Below are 21,955 nucleotides of genomic sequence, written 5' to 3'. Positions count from 1 at the left end.
GTTCAATTGAAGACTAAAAGACTTCTCATGGAAAAAAAACTTGACACATCTGTGTCTTGTAACATATTATTATATTCCTCTGTATCCTAGAGTAAAGTAATCGAACAGCAGCATATTAATAGGAAAATATTTAATTGCTTTAAGGTTACAATTTATGAATTAATCCCTCAGGAAAAAGTGTTTATGCAAATATATACTCTGTTTCACTCTTTTGGTCTTAATCACACATTAAAACCGCAAATGTGTTTTTAATAATATGCTTTAAGTTGAAGTGTATTTTTATATGTTTTAGATATATATCAAGAATGTAAAAAAAAAATAATATTAATGATACAGTATATGTATATTTTCATAGGGGATTCTTTTTAAGTTATTCTTGTTTTGAAATTTAAAGAATTATTTTAAAAGTGTTTAAAATCACTTTTAATTAAATAATATATTAATTAAATAATAAATTATTTATTTAATCCTTATAAAAGTAGTTTTTACCTCTGTATAATGTCTTAATTTTTTCTTATTTTACTAGTTATTTTTAATGACTTTTACCAGTGTTCTACCAGAGTGTTTTACCAGAGTTCTCTGTGCATAGGGATTTTTTGTGTTTTCAGTTTTGATGGATGGTTTTTAGAGAAAATCTGAAATTTTGAAGCTATGCTCTTATATCACAAATTTTTGCAAGTAATTTATGTATTCCCAGATCTCTATAATACCAGTGCAGTAAAGTTATTTTGTGTAATTAAAGTTCTGGAGTATGACAGTGCAAGAGGGGCATAGATAGGTATCCAGTAGAGAAGCAGCAGTTACATAGAATGATCAAGGAGAAAATATTTTTAAAGATACAACAGAATACTGAACTGCAGATGTCTCTAATGTCAGTGTTGCTGGCATGAAGTATTTTTTAAGCTCATTTGGGGAGTTTGTTAATTTATTTCTTAATTTTTATGTTCTATCTTATGCGTGCTTACGAATAGATTAACTGACATTTTCCATTATAAAACCCTTTTTACAGTTGTAAATTCACCCAGAAATTTGTGTGCCAGTAGTCTGTGTCATAATGAATTTTAACATGAATTTTAAAATTAGGTAATTTTTCAGAATGTGTACTTTTCTCTTTCCAATTCTTTCATTTTTGCAGCTTTTAAAATAATCACCATATTGTAGACTTACAAGTTTCAGTGACTTTCAGTCAAGATGTTTGATTTGATTGCTGCCTCTAGAGCTTCTCAGAGTATCATCCATGTTCCAGCTCAGTAGAGCTGCATTTTCAGTGCATTTGCTACTCTCAGCTTCTGAGAGCAGAGGGTGAAAGAAGCAGTGTCATGGCCAGCTGCTGTGGATGTAGCTGATGGCTTGGAATTTAACAAAGCATGGGACAGATGGGAAGGTGAAAGGGACAGACTCCTTAAGGCTTAGCTGTGTGGAGGAGCTCATGGGAATGTAGATTAGTATCAAAGGGTTTGAGGTTAAGGAGGAGTTAAAATACTGAACCTAAAGAAAGGACACCAAAGCCAAAAGCAGAAGGAGACAGAAGATGGATGATAGCAAATAATGAGCAGGGAAGAAAGGTGCTAAAGGGTAGGTAGATGGTGAGAATAGGAAAATCAGCAGGTTAGCCAAGATAGGTGTATGAGAGGATATTAGATCACTACTCTTACTAGCACACAGGCATCTAACAGTAGTATTATAGAGATGTGTTTTATAAAGTAAGATAGTGAAGATGTATTGCCTGAACTGTACATAAAAGAAATATGTTTTCCAAAGACATAGAGCATATCTATGTGTAGAGAGGATTGACAAGAAATGTATGATTTTAATGATAAATTAGGATTTTCACCCAGTAACTTTTAATTGATTTGTAGAGTTTGTAGGAATGTTGTTAGGAAAGTGTGTGAAGAGTTGTTCCATTAAAAAAACCTTACTCTGGGCTCTAATCATCTAAAGACTTGAAAAAAATCACATATGCACTCAGAAAGCAGTACTGTCAAAATGTTCCACTAACGTATTTTAGGTACTGAAGTGAGAGTGAAAAATGCCTGAAGCGCAGCTGTGGATATAAACCTCATTGAGAGGTGACTACTTCCTTCAAGATCTAAAACTAAGCTCAAAAGTGATAGTTTTGATTTTGGTTTGGTGGGGGTTTTGTCCCTGTGGCAGTGTAAGGCAGTGTAAGTTAAATGGCAGAATAATCTACTATCTACTTTTTTTTTTTTTCCAGATAAAATTTAAAAATATCTCTTGTTTATTTTAGATTTTTTTAATATACTTCTGTCACTGCAAAAGAACACTAGGAAAAGTTTTCCTCATTTCTAATGACACTTTGCATTTTTATTAATATGCTATCAAAATGCCTAAAAGGATTAATAAAACCCCAAGGTTCAGAGCTTATAGATATATTCTGTTAAAATAGTGCTAGCACAGAAGTATTTCAGCCTTATTCCTACTGTATCTGTCTCATGTCTAGCCTACACCATTCTCTTATGTCCTTCCAAATATCACCTGTACGGTTCCTCTTTGTAAAGAAAATTATGCTCCGAGTTGCACTGCCCATTATTCTTTCTCTTGCAATTCCTATGTTGTCCTTTTTCTCCTTGGAGTGCAGTTACATCAGTCCTCTATCACAGAAAACTGCCAGTGAATTTGGTAGTTTTCTGCTAGCATGTCAGCCCTCTAAAGCTGCAGTATATTTAATCAAACTGTGATGGTTTCCTTAGCTTTCCATAAATTCATATATATTCACTGTGGTGTTATGCTCTGCTGCCTTTTTTTTCTCCCAAATCCTACCCACAGTGCCCTCCTCGCCCGGTAGGCTGATGGCTTCCAGACCACTGTAATTCATGGGTTTGTTCTTGATGTACATAGTATAAATGTTTGCCCCAAGTGAAATAGAAGATTGCAGCCTCGTACCTACTGTCGATACTATTTGCTCTATTTGTGTGGCTGTTTTCCCTGCTGCTCTGTTATCCACTACTAGCCCCTGTGCCTCTCTGTCTGTACAGTACCTGTCATCACAGTATTGATCTTTGCAAATACTAGAATGTGGTTGACTGTTCTGTCCCTAACTGTAGCCTATTTTGTTGAGTATTCTCTCTCGTGTTGTCCTTAGCTGTAGTCCTGAGCATTGGCTGTGGAGATGGTGGGGAGGAGGAGGGCTATGAATACAGTTTTTTGGGGTCTGTTCTTGGAGGATGACTGGGCAAAGCAAAAAGCAGACGTTGCACACAACGAATTCTAAAGGTGCAATTCCTCAAAAAGCAGAGGTCCAAATAAATGCATTATTATGTGGTTTTGGTTTTATATTAATAGGCCACATTGTTTTCAAATTGAGATGTTAATTTGAATCGTAGTAAAGGTTTTGTATTTGCTTCATCGAACTACTGCACTTGAAAATTCATGCGTGCAGAGGTAAACCATTCATATGACTTTCTCTGCTTGAGAGATTACACATTTCTTTCTACTCATATTCTTCCAGGTGACTTGGATTATTACTGGCTGGATCCTGCCACGTGGCACAGCAGGGAAACGTCCCCTATTAGTTCGGTAAGAAATAGAAAAAAGGAGGTTCATAAGTACAAATTAAAATTTTTGCTAATTATTTCAGTTCAGCATTGTTATTTGGCTGTAAAAAAGTATTCTATACAACTGTATGAAAACTTGATTTAGAGGACCATGGAAATGGAAATCAGAAAGACATTTTCATCAAAATGTGTATTTGTAGAATTGCCTGAATTTTGACTTGAATTTAATTCTTTCATAGTCATGACACTAAAGTTCACTTCAAACTACAAAAAAAGCAGTTGTGAGTATGATGCTGCTCTGGGACAGATTAGTGATTTTTTCTATTGACTCAGAGTTGGAAAGGATCATTTTGATTTTATTACAGAGTGAACATCCACATGGTAGAACTGCATAACGTATTTTTCTAAAGAACAGAATTTCTGAATGCGCTTTTCGGGGTCATGTAATTTAAAAGTAAATATTTAATTTTATTACCTAGGATGTGTTTTAAATGTTTAATCATATTGAACCTTAAAATGTATTATAATTCTACCTGCAGACTTAGTGTTGAGATTTTCTTAACGAGGGCATAAATGTTTAATGTTGCCAGAGTCCAACAGATATAATAAAAGAAAGCTCAGGTGCAATATGTAACACATCTGAAGGATATTTATGTCTACTGTGACATAATGATACAGAAATTGTATTGGTTTATACATTTGCATCTAAATACTGGAAGTTGTTCACACTTCTTTAATTCCACTGCTTGTTTGTTTTTTGTTGTTTTTTTTTTAACAGCATCCCGTAACGTGGCAGCCTTCCAAAGAGGGAGATCGCTTAATTGGGCGTGTTATTCTTAACAAGAGAACAACTATGCCAAAAGAATCAGGTGCATTACTGGGGCTAAAAGTGAGTATTACATGATTTGTCTGCTAAATGAGAGAAAGTTCCACTGACCTTAGACACAGAGGTCTAACACACTAAATCAGAGGATACTCCAACCATATGGTCTTTTGACAAAAGAATGTATTCCTCTTTTTGAGTCAGTTTTGAAAGCTATATAGATAAATTATGAATGTAAATACATTTGCTCCTTCTATGCAGTCTTCCAGGCGTCCATGACAAAGGAGCTGAACTGTTTTGATTAGAAAGGGTATGTTTATTCAGCTTCCTCTCTACAAGACACATACTGCCCATTGCAATACACTAATGGAGTCCTGCCTTTTCTAACTCTACTGTTTGCAATTCAGTCAAGTAATACATTTTATGATACACATACATAAATATCATATGAATGCAAATGTTTACAAGGCCATTTTTTAAAATCCACACAGCCATTGGAAAATAAAAATTTTGTAGGAAAAAGCTAAAAATTTACACAAAAATTTGCAAAAAACCCTCTTAAATCATAGTAGAGGTTAAATTAAATGTAATTCCTTAATCCAGTGCCCTAAAACCAAGATAGGGGCAGGACTGTTCAGTTGATTTAAATCCCTAACCCGGTCATTTGTATTTTAGATTCATGTCTCTGTATTTCAAGAACACTTGAAAGAGAGACAGTGCTACTTTTGAAGTTGGTGGGGAGTACAATTCAAGCGTTTCTCTCTCCACGTATATTTTTAAATCTATGGAGCTCTGAAAATAACTGAGAGAATTTAATTTGGGTGTCTTTCTCTCTCCACTGAGAACAACAGAAGCAATGCAAAATCTGAAATATTCCCACTGTGACATGAGATAGTGTGGCATGGTATGGCACAAAAGATGAGAACAGCTTCACTCTATGTTTAGTGGTTTATAACACAAGGCTGATTTTTGCTAGTGGCAAGCAATTCTATCTGAATATGTGAGGAAAAAAAGGCTGGTCCTAGTAGGAAATGTAGAAAGTAGTTTGTCTTTGATTTTTCCGGTTTCAGTTTCTTGTAATATGAACTAAGGCTCTCACTGATAAATTTTACACATGATCATGTGATAACATTGTCGGCAGGTAGGCTTCTGGATCTTTTTTGATATTAATGCTGCTACTAGTTATCGTGGTTGCAACATGCAAAACTAATACTTACTGAATCAACATTCCACTGTTTTTATTATAAAACTCCTCCCAGGATATTCTTGTGGAAAAAAAAAAACACCCGCACACACAAAAAAAACCCAAAACAAAACAAACAAACAAACAAAACAAACCAAAAAACAAAACAAAACAAAAAGTCCCCTCAAAACCACCCCACCTGAGTGGGGAGAGTAAGATAGCTAAAGAGAATAGCAGGTCAGCAAGACTGCATTTTCTTTGTTTATATTTTATTTTAAATCTGACCCCTTGAGAGCACTTTTTTTTTTTCTGGTGTTCCTGTGTCATGTAGTTATCTTCAAAAACAGATATGTTTAGTTCTGTTTAACAAAAGCCAGAAGTTGATGGTTTTTCCTGTCTTACGCCTGGGTTCACACTCTTTTGAACTGGTCACCCATGTTTCATGGCAATATATTTACTAAGTTTCCAATTATTGTACAAATTGCATTTTAGGATTTCATACACTTGATTTGATGCACACTTGCAATTTAAATTTGAGCACATTACAGACAATTATTTCTAAAAAGTACATTTGCCTTGTTATTAATTAAGAAGTGTTCTTTCTGCAGCAGATGCAGATACTTAGCAAACTTCGTAAAATTGATTAGTCCAAACACATTTAAAGGAATATCAATTTTATTAATTCTGTTTTAGCTTTACTTCTTTTTGTCTTTAGGCCTTTGTAAAACCCAAATTGACAATAGATTTGCTTATGTATATTTCAGGTTTAATTTTTTAAAAAATGCGAAAACTGATCTATCTGTATGTTTATACTTGGTGTGATGTCTGGTTTGTGGTGTGGATACTCACAGATTTATGATTAACCAGGTTGTTGGAGGAAAAATGACAGAATTAGGTCGACTCGGTGCCTTCATTACCAAAGTGAAGAAAGGTAGCTTGGCCGATGTGGTGGGGCATCTCAGAGCAGGTAAATCAATCAGTTGCATATAAAATATATTGTCTTTTAATATTGACCTATTAAATGCAAATTTTAATTTATATTAACATACCTCACGTGATAAGCTAAAATTTTAAAAATACAATGCTGTAATATTATTATGGAATGCCACTGTAATGTATTATGATATACCATGGTTGCCTACATTTTTTATTTACTATTAGCTCCAATTGCTTGGATGTATTAGAAAAATAAAAGAAACTCCTCAGTAATACTGGTGTCAAGACTGAGTGTCACTGGTGATTTTTTTGTTTGCTTGCTCAGGAGCTGCTTGTTACACTCTACAGAAGCCATGCAAACTTTTTTTTAAACTGATTGTGACAAACAAAACTTCATCTGTACTGTAGTGTCACCTGAAGGATGACACGTTGCATACACAGTGGATTTTATTAGTGCTTCTTTCAGTGTGAATTGTTACAAATAAAAATGGAACACAAGACAAGAAAATAGTCCTGAAATATTTCATTTCTATAAGATATATATATATGTTGTGCTTACAAATAAATGTCTGTGCTGTTGGCACTTTTCAAGCTTCTGAGTGAAGTGAGAATTATGCACAGCAGTTGGTTTTCAAAGTTACTTCTTGGTGGTTTATATTTTTATCATGGCTCTAAGCAAGTGCTTTCCAAAAATTGTCTTAGCAAACCAAAGTCTGTGCAGCATCCCAGGAATCCAGAAGTTCCATGTCAACTTGTATAAATTTAGGATAATTGCATGAAGCAGATAATAATTAAGAAGTAGAAAAGTGAATGAATCTCTAAAAATATCCTACTTTGTTTTTGGCATTTGTTAATTTTTATTTTTCTACCGAGTCAATATACTTGGGATTGATAGCACCAAATATTATAGTTGCTTATAGATTTTTAAATGCAACTCATAATTAAAGAAAATAAGTTTCTCTCCACTAATCTTGAACTATTTGGACTGAAATAATACATTTTTAAAGTCTAGTCTAAAGATTTTTTTTTAAATCAAGGCTATTTTTAATTTCTAAAAATAGTTTTATAGCCAGAATTATTTCACAGGGAAAATACATTGTTTTGCACATATTTTCAATGAATGAAAGTCTGTTCATCCTACTGTAGGGGAATAAAACACACAAAAAAGGTGTGGACAAGTCCTTGCTATTAGGAAAACGCACTTTTGTCCTTACAGAAAACCTCCAAAATTTGTGTAGTTGATAAATCTTTGAGTACTTGTACAAACCTCTTAAAATTTAGTAACAGCAAATATGAAGTCTTGCATGAGGAACAGAACATCCCAGTGCAGCAGTAATCACTAGGAGCCAATCAGCTGGAGAGCAGCTTGGCAGAGAAGTGTCTGGAGGTGCTAGAGGACAGTCAGTTGAACGTGAGTCAGCAAAGTGCCCTTGCGGCAAGTGCCAGTCAAGCAGAGGACTGTATTAACACGGTTGTAGCCAGCAGATTGAGAGAGGTGGTTGTTGCTCTTATTCAGTGCTTGTAAGACCATATCTGGTGTCCTGTGTCCGGTTTGGGCTTGTCTAGTGCAAAAGAGGTACTGTCAAACTGGACTAGGTTGGGCAGAGGGACAGAAAATTAAGCATATGAGGTATAAGAAGCTGAGAAGAATGTTTTTGTTTAGACTGGCAATGAAAAGACTATTGGAGGGTCTAATCCTTGGTTTTGCCTGGCTAGCGGGAGGCAGTAGAGACCTCCCAGAGCTGGAACTGTTCTTAGAAGTGATCACACAAGATCACACTGATCACAGAAGAACCAACATGCACAGGCTGGAATGAGGGAGATCCTTTTTGTGAAAACCCTTTTTCTTCTAACCAGAGAGGTCAGTTAAGACATGGGAGAGGTTACCCATGGGAGGCATATCCTTTGAGAGACTCAAATCTCATCTGGTCAAATTCCTGAGCAGCATGGTCTATCCTTTGATGTTGGCCCTACTTAGAGCAGGGGTTTGAACTAGCTGACCCCCAGAGGTATCTCCCAACCCAAGTTACTATTTCAGAAATCAATATTTCAAAAAAGACCAGAGATTTTCAGCATAGGTCTGAAAACTATCACTGCTGAATATGAATCAGTAAATGGGGTTAGAATGCAAGATCCATTAATATTCCTTCCTAGAGGCATCTTAGATATCCTGGGTCATATTCCTCACTTGCAGAAGTGCCTCTATCATAAGGGTGCAAGTGTCCTGTAGGTCTGCCAGCCAACTTTGCTCAGATATCTTGATTATCCTGAACATCTGCAGTGTGTAAGGTGTCAAACTACTGCTTCACTGACTGACTTCTAACTCTGAGCTACTACAGTGGATTGTAACACCAGGGAGTTCATTTCATCTGAAACTGTAGCAGTTCATTACAGGATCATAGAACAGTTGAGGTGGATAGGAACCTCTTAAGATCTCTAGTTTGGCCCCACTGCTTAAGCAGAGTCAGCTAGAGCAGCTTGCACAGGACCGTGTCAAGCATATGTCTGAGTTTAGACTGTCTGTGTTTTACTGTTGCCATTACTGTTACTGAGAGCAGAAATCAGAATGTAAGTCTTATATACATCATCCTAGATGAAAAAGACAATGTAAAAGGGCTTGGGTGGTCAAAAAGATAAGAACTGAGTAAAAGATGCATAATGGTGATTTGGTTAGAATTAGCAGAGGTGTCATTTCAACTCAAATCTCCATTTGGATCTAGTTTTCAGAAAGAGTAATTGGAGTCAGTTCTGTTAATTTAGCATTCCGACTATGATGATTTGGTGTTTATTTATCTTGTTGGTTTTTTTTATTTATTTATTTTGATCTCCTCGGGGCTCTCAAAAGTAAAAAAAGCTGCTTAAGTCCTCTGAAATAGTTGTACAGACACTTTGCATGTCCCTCTTTAAGATTCTTAATCATGTTGCATGTAGTTTGTCTTCTTCAAAATGTGATACATTCATTACTGTGTAAATTAGGTTTAAATCCTCATTTTTTAGTATTACAAATTTCACATATGCCCCTGTTGGGGTTTTTTTTTGCTTTTAAAATTATAACTATTGCAAAGCTGACCATGTCTTGTTCCTTTTCATGACTGGGATGCTTTTATAAATGAAGCCAGTTATCTCTAAATAAATTAGATTTTATTTTAGGGGGGGGAAAACCCCATGTTAGTTTATAACAGTTGTTAGCTTTAAAATGGAGTCAGAATTGCAGAATAAACTGAATCTGTTTTCAGTAGGCTGTATACCTTTTAAAGGAAATTCCCAGGCAATATCTAGTTCTTGTTCCCCCACAACAGAATATTATATAATAAATATCAGAAGTATTTTAAAACATCTCAGTTAAACAGCATGGTAGAAAATTAAACTTAAGTCAGGAAACATTTATTAAGTCTGACATTAGCGAGCACTCATGTTTTAAAGAATGCTTTGAAAGCCAGTGGAATGTCATGTGGATATTCCTGTGGATATATCCTGCGGAGTACTTGCTTAAAATACCAAAATATAGGATGTTCTGGAAAAAGGACTGACAATTGCTGAACAGAAGGAGAAACTGAAGCAATATGTTTTATTAGAAAGGACTTCAGTTAGGATAGTTTTCCTTGGCTTCTTAACAAGTGCAAGTTTGATCATTTGGCCTGCATCTCCTCAGAAAGGAGCAAAGCCAGAATGTGAAGGGTTGTTCCTGACTGAATCTGATAAAAATGAAGTCATTGTCAATAAACACAATAAATATAATAAAATATATGTGGCATGAGAGAGTGGTTGTGAATTTTTGACTGCTGCATATGATGGGGTGTAAGAGATAAAACATACCCTATGGTTCCTGCAGCCTAATTGTATATACTGATCTTTCTTTAGAAAAAAGACTTCAAGATTTCCACCTTTTCATAATAAGACCGAAATACAATGTAATGTGCATACTGTTTAAATTTTTAAACTGAAAAAAGAAGTTTACCTAAATGACTTTCAGTTCATGTTTCCCTTTGTGTCCCCCTCCAACATCTTCTGGAGGAAACAGGGCCTTACTCATTGCTTTTATTTTTGATTTGTTTGACAAAGACTGTGAAGGCTGTCCTTTCTGTAGGGAAACGTAGAGTATGTAAATGGTAATAAAATGTCATGATTTTTACAGGCTCAATAGTAGGTATTTATGTTTTTATTTTTTGAATATTAACCTAGTTTCCAGTTTTATTATTTTTTTATAAATAATATTTATATTTTATATAAATATATTAATTATAATATAATGAATATATAATTATATATATAATATATTATATATATTTATATATTTCTATTTAGGGTTATTTGTTTATTATTTATTAAGGCTCTTTTAAAAAGAATTTCATTTCATAGCCCAATAACAGGTCCTGTATTATTTAGGAAATACTTAATAAGTTTGCACAATAGATTTCTTTAATATGTTTTGTGTGTACAAAGTGTAGCTGTGTTCAGAGAAAGAAGCCTTGATAGTGTCTCAAAAACCTTTTTTTGTTTGTTCGTTTCAGCATAGCTTTTTAAATTATTTCAGGCAATGTTACTTGCTTATATAAATTTCATTCTTTGTAAAGGAATATGAAAGTGAGATAAACTTCTCTTTAAATTCAAGGGGACGAAGTTCTAGAATGGAATGGTAAACCGTTGCCTGGAGCTACAAATGAAGAAGTTTACAACATTATTTTAGAATCAAAATCAGAACCTCAAGTTGAAATTATTGTTTCAAGGCCTATTGGGTAAGGCTAAAGACTTGCTTCTTAAGCACAGTTATTGCTTCTGCTAATGTGTCTTCTAAAGGGATTATTTGTGACTTCATTATTTTTTATTGCTTAATAATGGAATATGATTCACTTTCTATTACTGACATTCAGTATATTCCATTTTCTTTAATACCATTTACAATCTTGGATCTTTGCAGTGACAAAGGTATATATATATATATATATATATAATTATAAATGTTGTTCTCTGTATGGTCAAAGGACTATGAGGATGTTTGGCAGGTGGCAAAGGAAAATTGGTGCGTTAAGTACGCCTGTGCTTTTCAGTGTGGTTTTCAGGCTTTCAGTTTCACTGTATCAGAATAACTTATAGAAATCTTCATGAGTTATAGGGAAGCATTTCAGGATCCTAAGAAGTCAATGCTATAGGATTTTAAACAAGCCTTCTTTAAAGAGATAAAAAAAAGAAAACATAGCACTAAATAGAAAAGACTGTATTTACCCTTAAATGATTGTCATCAAAGTGGAAACAAAAAGTTTCATCAAAAATTAGCATTAACATTTTATGTTTATAAGCTTTATTTTCATTTGTTATGAATCAAGGTTCATAACAATTCTTATATTATTGGTTTCCCAAATAGAGCTTAGAAAGAAAATAAAATCTGTTTGAATTGCTAAGATTACTGGGGCTGGCCCTGCAATTGTCATAGTTGTTTTATTGATATCAAGAATGTTTTGAGCTGTCTTACTGGACTGAATGTGAATCACATATTTTAAATTCACGTTTATATTGCAGAACAGAGTCATGTGATTAACAATAAAAAGTGAATCTTGGCTAGTTAAAAAAAAAATTAAATTAAAACAATTTAAACCTTCCTATAGTTTGTCACCTCAGATTTCATGTGCACTCACTGTATATCTCTAAATAACACTGCCCTATAGGTAGATGATAAACTGTTTCCTCCTTGCATGTGATTATTTTATTTTGAAATTGCCATAATTCATCCTAATTATAATTTTTGCGTGTCTCAAATGATATGTTTTCAGCTTTAGAAACAAAAAAATATTAGTTTTCTTTCTGACAAAACCATTCTTCTTTTACATTTTAATTTTTGATTTTGTCTATACTGTGCGGTTGTAGCTATATTGTGCAAATAAATTCTGCCTTTTTGATGGCAATGACTTTTAAAAGTGCTTAAATAAAATTAACATTCGTTGGTAATTCCACCTATCAGTTTGGCCTTCTAATGGAAAACAAAAGCTTGATGCAATAATAGTGGCTGTTAAAGGCTAAAATTACCGTCCAGATGGACACTGTGGGGAAATAGAAACCTTATTTTGCATTTTAGACTGAAAATTGCAAATTCAGTCCTACATTTTTGTAATTTAAAATAAAATGCCTTAAGAGAATATTTGAAGTTGAGTGTTTATAATCAAATTATCAAAAAAGATATGTTGGTACTGGACATTACTTAATTCCATGTCTCAGTGGAAGAAAACCTGGAAAATGATTTGTACAACTGATGTAAAAGCAAAGTGCTAGATTAGTATTTTAAATAATTTGATCAATATAATTACAAATATTATGTGTCCTTAAATTTTAAGTATTAAAACTTTTTTTAATATTTCAGTATTAAGCCAATTGAATTATTTTAGTTTACAAATTTGATAAATCTAATAATTTTGAAAAATGAAGTACAAGGGGACCTCATTCCAGAACGTTCCTGAATATGAGCAGTGGAATTTACACTTAAAAAATGCACCCAGAAATAGTACCAATAAAATGTAAAGTTTTGCTTTGGATGACACATGCATATTTTTTCCATATATAGGCAAAAATCGAGCACATCAGATTGTGCTTTTATTTTGAGATAAATGGAGTCTTGGAATGGATTATTTTACGTAATATAACACTATTCATGTAAAGCTGTGTCTCAATTTTTTTTTTCTTCTGCTTGGTGGTTGTGTTGTTTTGGGTTTTTTTATTGAGAAGAACAAATGAATACCCCAAAGTGACTACAACATATAACTTTGAAATTGACAGGTAGCTCTTTTTTTTCCAGTGGTAATGAGTCAAAACCTTGTTGTTTTGTATCAGACTGGGATTTACCAGTCTGTCATCTTAAAAGAACCAAAAATTTCAGACATACAACAAAGGAAATCCTGATATTAGTAAACAAAAAGAAAGAGCGTAATGCACAGGTGTTTTGGTTGTTTTTTGTTTTGTTAGTTTTGGGTTTGGTTTTGTTTTTGTGGGGTTTTTTGCTTGTTTTTGTTTAATAATCTAAGTAAATTGTGTTGTATAATGGGAAATAGTTTTCTTGCATTAACAGATTACATTGATTTTCTCCCTACCTTCGCCTTGTCTTGTTTTCCAAACTATGTAATTGTTTCAAGCTCATGACAGGGAATTTTATTTCATCCCATCCAGCAAATTTGGTATATCGAGTTTTGGTGGCTACTTTAGGTACTTATTCAGCAAAATTGAAGTTGCTTTATACAGCATGGAATGATAATCCATTACAGCTTAAATTCCTGTGAGGAAATAGCTTCCCGAAAGGCTCAAAAATGTTATTTTGTCTGCATAATTTAAGTGTTTTCATCTCTCAGTATTAATAATGCAAATAATGTAGCAGAACAGTTAATGGTCTTGATTTAAAAATTCCTAGCATATTAGGTCTAAAAAGCCCAAATATAACACAGTTTGTCTTAAGTGAGTAATGGACGGACTGTAAGCCCACAAATTAGACTGCCCGCAAATTAGACTGCCAGTTACAAAATTGCTGTCCAAACAATTTGCTCAGTCCTGTAAATTTGGATTTCTGTGTCTACCAGCAAATGTAATTTTGAGTAATGGATAATTGTAGGATGTTTATTAGAGAAAAATGTGAAGCATGTAACACTATTAGCAGATGAAGGCATAACAACAATAAACAGTGTAACCACAATAGTACCATGGAAACTGCATAGAAGCTAATTGGTGCTAGTGCTAATGACTGCAACACAAGGTAGATAAGAAACCTATAAAAAGTAGAATTAATGGGTTGGCTATCTAAATATGAGGGGATGAATTACCTATGAATATGCATACAATGTGAGAGGTGGTTAACGTAGGACAGCATAGAAAATCCTCTGGCAGTATGCTTTCTGGAGAAGAAACGTGGCATGGTAACTAACTCACCATCTCTTGTGTGCTTGGGTGATCTCTATGGGATAGTACAGGTAAAACAAATGTTTTTTTCATTTGTCTTCATTTTCTTTGTCAGATTCTATCTATCTTTGCTTGGATTTCCAAAACTGCTGAAACGGTTGTTTTTCTGATGTGATTCAGCTCATCTGTGTGGGCGCCATTACTACACTTTAGGTCCCTGCAAGGGGGTTGAACCTCCATCATAAACTAGGCAGTACTGAACTCCAGAGAGCTTCTCAAATGTTGCAATTAGTGCAAATTGCAGATTGATCTACAGGTTCTGATGGGAAGGAATGGTTTTGGAAATAGCAGAGTGAGCATCAGGGAAAGGTACTCAGAAACTCTTTAAAACTCTCTAGGGTGTAGCAGATAATACGTCTGTTCCTAGAGCAACCTGAAAAAGTGTGGGTTACAACCACGTTTGAATTAGGTTTGCCTTCAACCTCTTGGCTATGTCAGTCAGAAAAATTATAGCTGTTCCTGTGTTTTACAAAATAGTGATCCTCACAAACCATATATCTGCATAGAGTAGTTTCAACCTGAGGTATAGGTTAGTGTAATTTATGTATTCATTGAGGCTTGGAAGGATCAGACATAAGATAATAACATGTAATATCACATAAGACCACAAAGTACCTTTGCCTTCCATGGTAGAGATAGAAAGACAAAGTTTGATGTTGGCAGCTCTCTACTCGATGTGTGTCTCACACTACTTTTCTCACATTCATATTGCTCCAAGAGGGGAGTGAAATTACAGTTGTGGAACTTTTCACTTTGTTTTTATAATTTTCTTTGACTAGTCTAGTTTTGAATATTTTAAATCATGAGCTAGTTCTTCTTCTGAAGAGCTTTTTTGTAAATCATAGTGTCAGAATATTTTCTGCAATCCAAAATTAAAAGCAGGCTAGATAAAACTAATTTTCTTACATAAAAAGTTTTAGGTTATAGTTTCCTTTTAGAATTTTCATTCTTTAATTAAAATGCTAACATTAAAAAAAAATACCACTCACATATTTGATAGTCTAGTACTCAAGTTACCTTTCTTTTGTGCATCTAATATTTAAGAAATTATTATGTAAACTGGATTATTGAAATTATAAGAAATTCACATATAGAGAAAAGGATAGGTCTACTTCAGTACATTTTGAAATCAACAGCAGAAAGCAGAACTGTTACTGAGCTTGTTAGAATGCTCTGACACAACTTTGGGGATCAGTGCTATACTTCATACTTTCTTTCCTTATCTTTTTTTTTTTTATTATTTTTGTGCCTTGCACTGTGAAGCTGTACTTTAACAAGATAAATATATTAAGGAAGAGATTTCTGGCAATAATTTGTATATATATACACCCACATGCACGTGCATAATATACATCTCTCTATACAAATATATTTCTAAATACTATGTCTTTTTAGATATAAATTATGTGTATATATATTTTTAAAAACCTGTCCATTATACTATTAAGTTTTAGAGATTTCAGATAACATTTCTGTTGAAAACCATGTAATTTGTCTGGAATTGAAATTTATGTTCTAGCTTATATTTTTTCTGTCAAGGAAATAAGGAGTTTAGAAAAATTAATTTTTAAAATTGCATTTTCAATTATTTCTGATGAGTAAAGTATTAGGAAAGATATGATTACTTTTGTCATTTGCCAGTGCTGTACTGCAGACAAGCGTTCATATTCTAGCACAAGAAAGCATTACAAACTTAGCACTGTATTGAACAGAAAAATCTGTTTAAATATGGTGAGTAAATATTTCGGGCTGGTGAAAAAAGGCCTTGAAATTCCCCTCTGCAAGGAGAGAAAATGTTACGAGGAAGAAGTCTGCTTAGGAGCACTACTGTGCATCAGGTCATTAATCTGTTCATATGTTTGTAAAGCAGTGCTGTGCCATGTCCAGAATGACTAATTCAGTTATATTTCCACGAGTTTGAGGAAACCACATTACCCTTGTCTCTACAAAGTCAAGACAAGGAGAAGCGCATTCTTGTTTAGAGATGTGAGATGTAAGCTAATGTGAGACATTAACTCAGAGCTGAAATAGTCTACTTTAAAACACAGGCACCATGAGTTTAAAATGCAGGACATGAAAAGTGAATTTAAGACTAACTGATTGGGCACTGCTACATTCCTTTTCTGATACAAGTGTCTGTTTCTTTTTCATAAGTGACTTTTGTATGCCTAGGAGTCTTAATTTTAATGACTTCCAAGTCAGTAAGATAGTGTTTCACTGAACAGAAAAATGCCTGAATACCTTTAAAATGCTCAACTATAGAGTTAAAAAATCTTGTAAATCTTCTTCAGAAATGTTATTGTAGTTCCGATTTGGATTATTTTGTTTGGATGAAAATATTTTGAAGTAATTCACAGAAGAGACTTGTTTCCATTTTCTTGCTCATCTGGTTTGCTAAGATTTGTACAATAGCAGTTGTTTCTTGGTCTTGCAATGCATTTTCAGTGATGTCTAAGAAGAGAAGATAACCAGGAGATAGCATCATCTAGATTTGGATGGAATAGTAAATTTGTTGATGGCAAAATTATTTGTGCCCTTGACCAGTTTGATTTTGCTTATACCTGTGTATGTGCTGGCTATGTGTATGTTGAAAAATGTCCATACCTAGTTGTAAAATGGTTTGATTTTTTTTGTTTTTAGTCTTTTGGAAAAATGCATTATTATCCTCTTTGTCTACCATTGCTAATGTTTTTTTTTCTTTTTTATTATTTTAAGAAATTTTCATCAGTTTCATTCTCTGAATTCCTTGAGACGTTTATATAAAAATTACTAGTGAGTTAATCTTTGTCTTATTTTTTGATTTTTGTTCCTCCAAAAAATAGTTGAACATTCATAGCTGTATTTCCTTTACCACCTTTCTCTTCCTAAAAGTTCTCTTACTTTATTCTAGTTGTAAAAGTATGGTGTAATCCATCCACAGTATTAACATTGCAGTGCTCATATTGGTACATCTGATAGTTCCCTAATCTAAAAGAAGTAGTTTGCATTAGTAAGATTTTTGTGAGTGCTAGTGGAAAGTATGTTTGTAAATATTTCCTCTTTCTTGCCTTGTAACTCATTAGAACAGAAACACATCCTAAAACTGTCCCAGAAATGCATTTGTCACAGCTGAAGTTCATCTGTGTTGTTTCTAATTACTATGTATTCACATTGTAGTGATATTCCACGGATTCCTGAGACTTCTCACCCCCCATTAGAGTCTAGTAAGTACCCTCCTTGTTCCTTCTTCTAAGCATGATAATGTACCTAGCACAGTAGTTTCAGCTATAAATTTTCTTGATTTTCTTGAAATTCTATGAATTTGTTTGAAAGATAACCACTAGAAATCACATTAGCACTGAGATTTTTGTGTGACAAAATTCAGTGGGTTTTGGTCTTTTGTGTTAAATATGAAGCAATACAGATTTTAATAAAGCTATACAGATTTCAAATGTTAGCATAATTTCCTTATTTTCTTCTGTATCTTGTGTTGTTAGTACCATGCTTGCAGATATTCTGTGGCCCCAAACAGTCATTTACTTACCCTAACAAAAGATAGAAAACAGGCATAAGAGATTGCCAAAGCTACAAATGGTTTTGGGATTTCACCTCCTGCACCATTCAGCATAAGCCCAGTATTTTTGTTTCTCTTTTTCTTAACACTAGCTAAGTGTTGTTTAGGTGAACTTTTTGTGTCATACTTCAAAAGAAGGGCGTTCTTTTCAGCAGTGCCATTTGAATACAGTCAGCTAGAATATGTAAGGGCCATGGCCCTTCTTATCTGAGCCTTTTCTGAGATGCAACCAGAAACGCTCCCTGGGACAGGGTCTCGTGCGGTCAAGGAGTGCTGATACACTTGTCACAAGCTCATATCATTAGTGAGGGCTCTGTTTCACTGGTGGAGAAGTGATAATATTCAGCACTGGCTGGAACACCCTGCGTGCCAGATGTATGTACTGCATAGCTTCCTATTAAAATTTCAGAGGCTACCAGAAGTATAAACCATAGAACAGATATGGTTTATTCATCAAAGATTTGAGATAATATGTTCAGAATAGTTTAGCTGGGAAGGAAGATGTATAATTCTATCAGAGAGCAATATTTTATTTAAAACACTTGCTATGGTTTGTCAGTGATATATGAGGAGCACTTTTTTATATGTTACTTCAAATAAAGCTAAAAATGACAGGTTTAATCTGAGAGAAGGGTAAGCAGGCAGTCTTTTCACCGTCCTGTCTACATCAGTTTAAAACCTTTCCGTGTATTAATCCAGTTATAGTGTGTATAAGTATAAACTTTATACAATTCAAAGAAGAGCAATTCATAAGTTATCCAAATTCCCTTCAAAGTTTTGAATGGTAACTTCATTTGTTTCTCACTTGGTTTTAGGTTCGAGTTCTTTTGAATCTCAGAAGATGGAAAGGCCTTCTATTTCAGTTATATCTCCAACCAGCCCTGGAGCCCTACGGGATGCACCACAAGTCCTACCAGGCCAGCTGTCTGTAAGCATATTTTGTTTCTTGAGTTGTTAATTGAAATTTATGAAGTGCTGGTCCTCAGCCCTGCACATTCACAAGGTCTTTTGGGAGGTTAAGAGAAATGTCTGTTATTGATAAAGACTAACATCTTTCAAATGTTTTTTAACACCCTCTCTATGCACTCACAAGCCATTACTGTAGTCACAGTGGAAGTAAGGAATTGTCTTAATACCTGAAGAGCACAGGAATTTACCTTGAGAGGAGCCCATAAAAGTGCCTTGTAACTTGGCATCTTGGGGCCCCTGCATTGAAAAGTGTGACTTTTCTGTACCTGCTCAGTAATCTTAACTTGATTTTTCTAGGTTAAACTCTGGTATGACAAAGTGGGACATCAGTTAATAGTAAACGTTCTGCAAGCAACAGATTTGCCACCAAGAGTAGATGGACGCCCCAGAAATCCCTATGTAAAAATGTATTTTCTTCCAGACAGAAGGTAGTAGTATTTCAGTTTAGAAAATTATGTTGTAATTTACCATGTATTGAATTAACTTTTAATAAAGAACTCCTTTTTTACAATATCTTACATCTAGATAATTTATAACAAAAAATTGCACTTCAATCATGCAATTCAGTATCAAATTAACTTTGTGGACTTTTGTATGAATGTGATTCACTGCACAGCAAATACTTTTTTCATTTAGGCATTGTCAGACAGAAAGAATGAACACAGTTGAGTGCTGATGAGTAGATGGCATTTTGTGATTTATCTCTACAAACAATTTACAATCACTATTTACATTTCAGTGATAAGAGTAAAAGAAGGACCAAAACAGTAAAGAAAAGTCTAGAGCCAAAATGGAACCAAACTTTTCTCTACTCACACGTACATCGTAGAGATTTTAGAGAACGAATGCTTGAAATAACCGTATGGGATCAGCCCAGAGTACAAGAAGAAGAGAGTGAATTTCTTGGAGAGGTGATACATACAATCATATTTCTTTTGAGTTCATTTGGTTTTGAATACATATGCATATATATATTTTATATGTGTTTCTGTGTGTGCCTTCAAGAAGTAAAATTAAAACCTGGTGATTTTTATGCTAGATTCTTATAGAGCTGGAGACAGCACTTTTAGATGATGAACCACATTGGTATAAGCTACAGACACATGATGAATCTTCACTACCTCTGCCTCAGCCATCACCTTTCATGCCAAGAAGACATGTTCATGGTGGAGAAAGCACTAGCAAAAAATTACAAAGTAGGTCCAAATTCCATTAAACTCTTTTAAATTTTAAATGCTGTATATGGTATAAGGGTATTTAAATTCCTTATACAGGATAAAAATACTATATCATAGTCTTTAAAATTAATTAAAATGTGTGGCAGAAAGGAGATGTAAATTACAACATTACATGCCAGCCTTATGCCTGCGATGTATAGCTTTCACATAGGTGAAAACTGCTGCAATTGATTTAGTTTTCAATGGCAGAAGAAAATTCTTCAGAGATTTTTTTTGCATAAAGTTCCTTTTAAATAGAAAGATCATAATTATGGAATACTTTTTTTAATAATTAAAAGCATTTTCTTTTGAAACAAGGAAGTCCTTAAAGACTTAAGGGGCTTAAAACCACTTTTTGCATAAAGTTAGTCTCAGCCTCCAGTATGGTCATTATATAATCAGACAAGAAGTGTACTGTGGCAACAAAGAGAAATTGTATGCATGTATTTGGGAAGTACAGTTGTTTTCATGAGTCTGATTTCAGGTTTGTATGAGGCATGTTAAAAGAAAGAATGTATTGAAATATATGAATATTGTAGTTTCTCTGTCAATTTAAATTAATTTAAGATTTATTTAGATATATGAAGGGTGTAGGGGATTATTTTGAAATACATTTCCAAGCTATTTTCTGATTTTTCTGAAACCTGGAAGTCAGTCACTCCAGCCAATATGTAGGAAACCGGTGCACACTCAGGAATGAATTATAAATATATCATACTCCTATAATTGCTGCATACATGTCCAAACAGAGGATATGTATAGACAGAGCAAATTAAAGGTTAGTTTTCATGATATATTTGAGCTTCTCTAAAAGCTGGCAGTGCTGTTTCCGCTTCCCCTCTCTCACCATATGCTGCCTCATCTCCCTTCCTGTTCAACAAGCTGATTCAGCTTATTCACAGAAATAGCACAAAAGAGATTTTTTTCCTTTATTTGGGTTTCGCTTTCTGCAGGCTTAGTGAGATAAACTATCCTAGTAGAGGATTACTGAGGACTTGAGGGAAAGATAAAGGGAAAGGAGGCTGCAGCAGCTGTAAGATGTTAGATTGGCACAGCTGTCTTGTGAAATGTCAATTAGTCACTGCAGTTTAGTTCTCCTTCTCTATTGTTTTGACTTAAAATCATCTTTTTAGTTTCAGTAAAATGTTAAATGAACATATTCTTACATTTTATTACACGACCAGATGTTCAGGTATTTGTTTACCTTACTGTTGTGCAGGATCTCGGCCAATCAGTGATAGTGACATCTCAGATTATGATGTTGATGATGGTATTGGAGTTGTTCCTCCAGGTGCGTGGGTGAAGAGCATGGTCCTGCTTTCTTCTTATTCTTCTTCTTTTTTGCTTGTTTGTTTTTGTTTCTTTACCACATTTTGGAATATTGAGGATACTGGTTTCTGAGAGTGCATAGTGAAAAGAAACAGTTTTCCTGATTATTCCATGGTACCTGACCTAAATCGTGGGGAATTAAAAGATTCTACTATTCATTCATTTATATTTCTTTTACATGTCATGCTTCATATGTGAACCACTGGTTCATCCAAATTGTTTAATTTTTTACTGCATAATGCTCCAAGCATTATTTAAAATATAAATTAAATTTTAAAACCCTGCTCATTTTAAAATAAGAATTAATATTTCAGTGTTTATTGAAAGCATATTTTGTTATTTTATTTTTTGCTTGAAAATTAGATATAATGTAGTCTCTTGTGGACTTTATTGATAATGCATGGCTGTAGATTAAGATGCATGTAGCATGGCTATATCTTTTATAGTTTTCATAAGCCTTCATGAACTATCATTACCCTAAATGTTCATAAATATATT

At 33.9% G+C, this 21,955-nt stretch overlaps 1 protein-coding gene across 50 annotated transcripts in view; it reads left to right on the top strand.

The window, feature by feature from the left end:
* Positions 1 to 21,955, top strand: part of RIMS1 (regulating synaptic membrane exocytosis 1) — a 319,154-nt gene that overhangs the window by 177,477 nt on the left and 119,722 nt on the right. For 49 of the 50 annotated variants that reach the window (XM_027884132.1, XM_027884151.1, XM_027884129.1 and 46 more), the window contains 10 exons: positions 3,470 to 3,537; positions 4,294 to 4,404; positions 6,389 to 6,488; positions 11,070 to 11,193; positions 17,546 to 17,592; positions 18,758 to 18,870; positions 19,209 to 19,339; positions 19,651 to 19,822; positions 19,951 to 20,107; positions 21,348 to 21,419. In XM_027884132.1, coding sequence (XP_027739933.1) covers positions 3,470 to 3,537; positions 4,294 to 4,404; positions 6,389 to 6,488; positions 11,070 to 11,193; positions 17,546 to 17,592; positions 18,758 to 18,870; positions 19,209 to 19,339; positions 19,651 to 19,822; positions 19,951 to 20,107; positions 21,348 to 21,419 — 1,095 coding nt within the window. The remainder of the gene's footprint in view (positions 1 to 3,469; positions 3,538 to 4,293; positions 4,405 to 6,388; positions 6,489 to 11,069; positions 11,194 to 17,545; positions 17,593 to 18,757; positions 18,871 to 19,208; positions 19,340 to 19,650; positions 19,823 to 19,950; positions 20,108 to 21,347; positions 21,420 to 21,955) is intronic. The other variant, XM_027884133.1, reaches the window with a different exon arrangement.

This window comes from Empidonax traillii, unplaced genomic scaffold, assembly GCF_003031625.1.
Source record: "Empidonax traillii isolate 1590-97213 ecotype Southwest subspecies unplaced genomic scaffold, ASM303162v1 scaffold139:size1643147, whole genome shotgun sequence".
NCBI lineage: Eukaryota > Metazoa > Chordata > Aves > Passeriformes > Tyrannidae > Empidonax > Empidonax traillii.
Note: the sequence above shows the minus strand (reverse complement) of the source record. Positions and strands in the feature narration are given on the sequence as shown.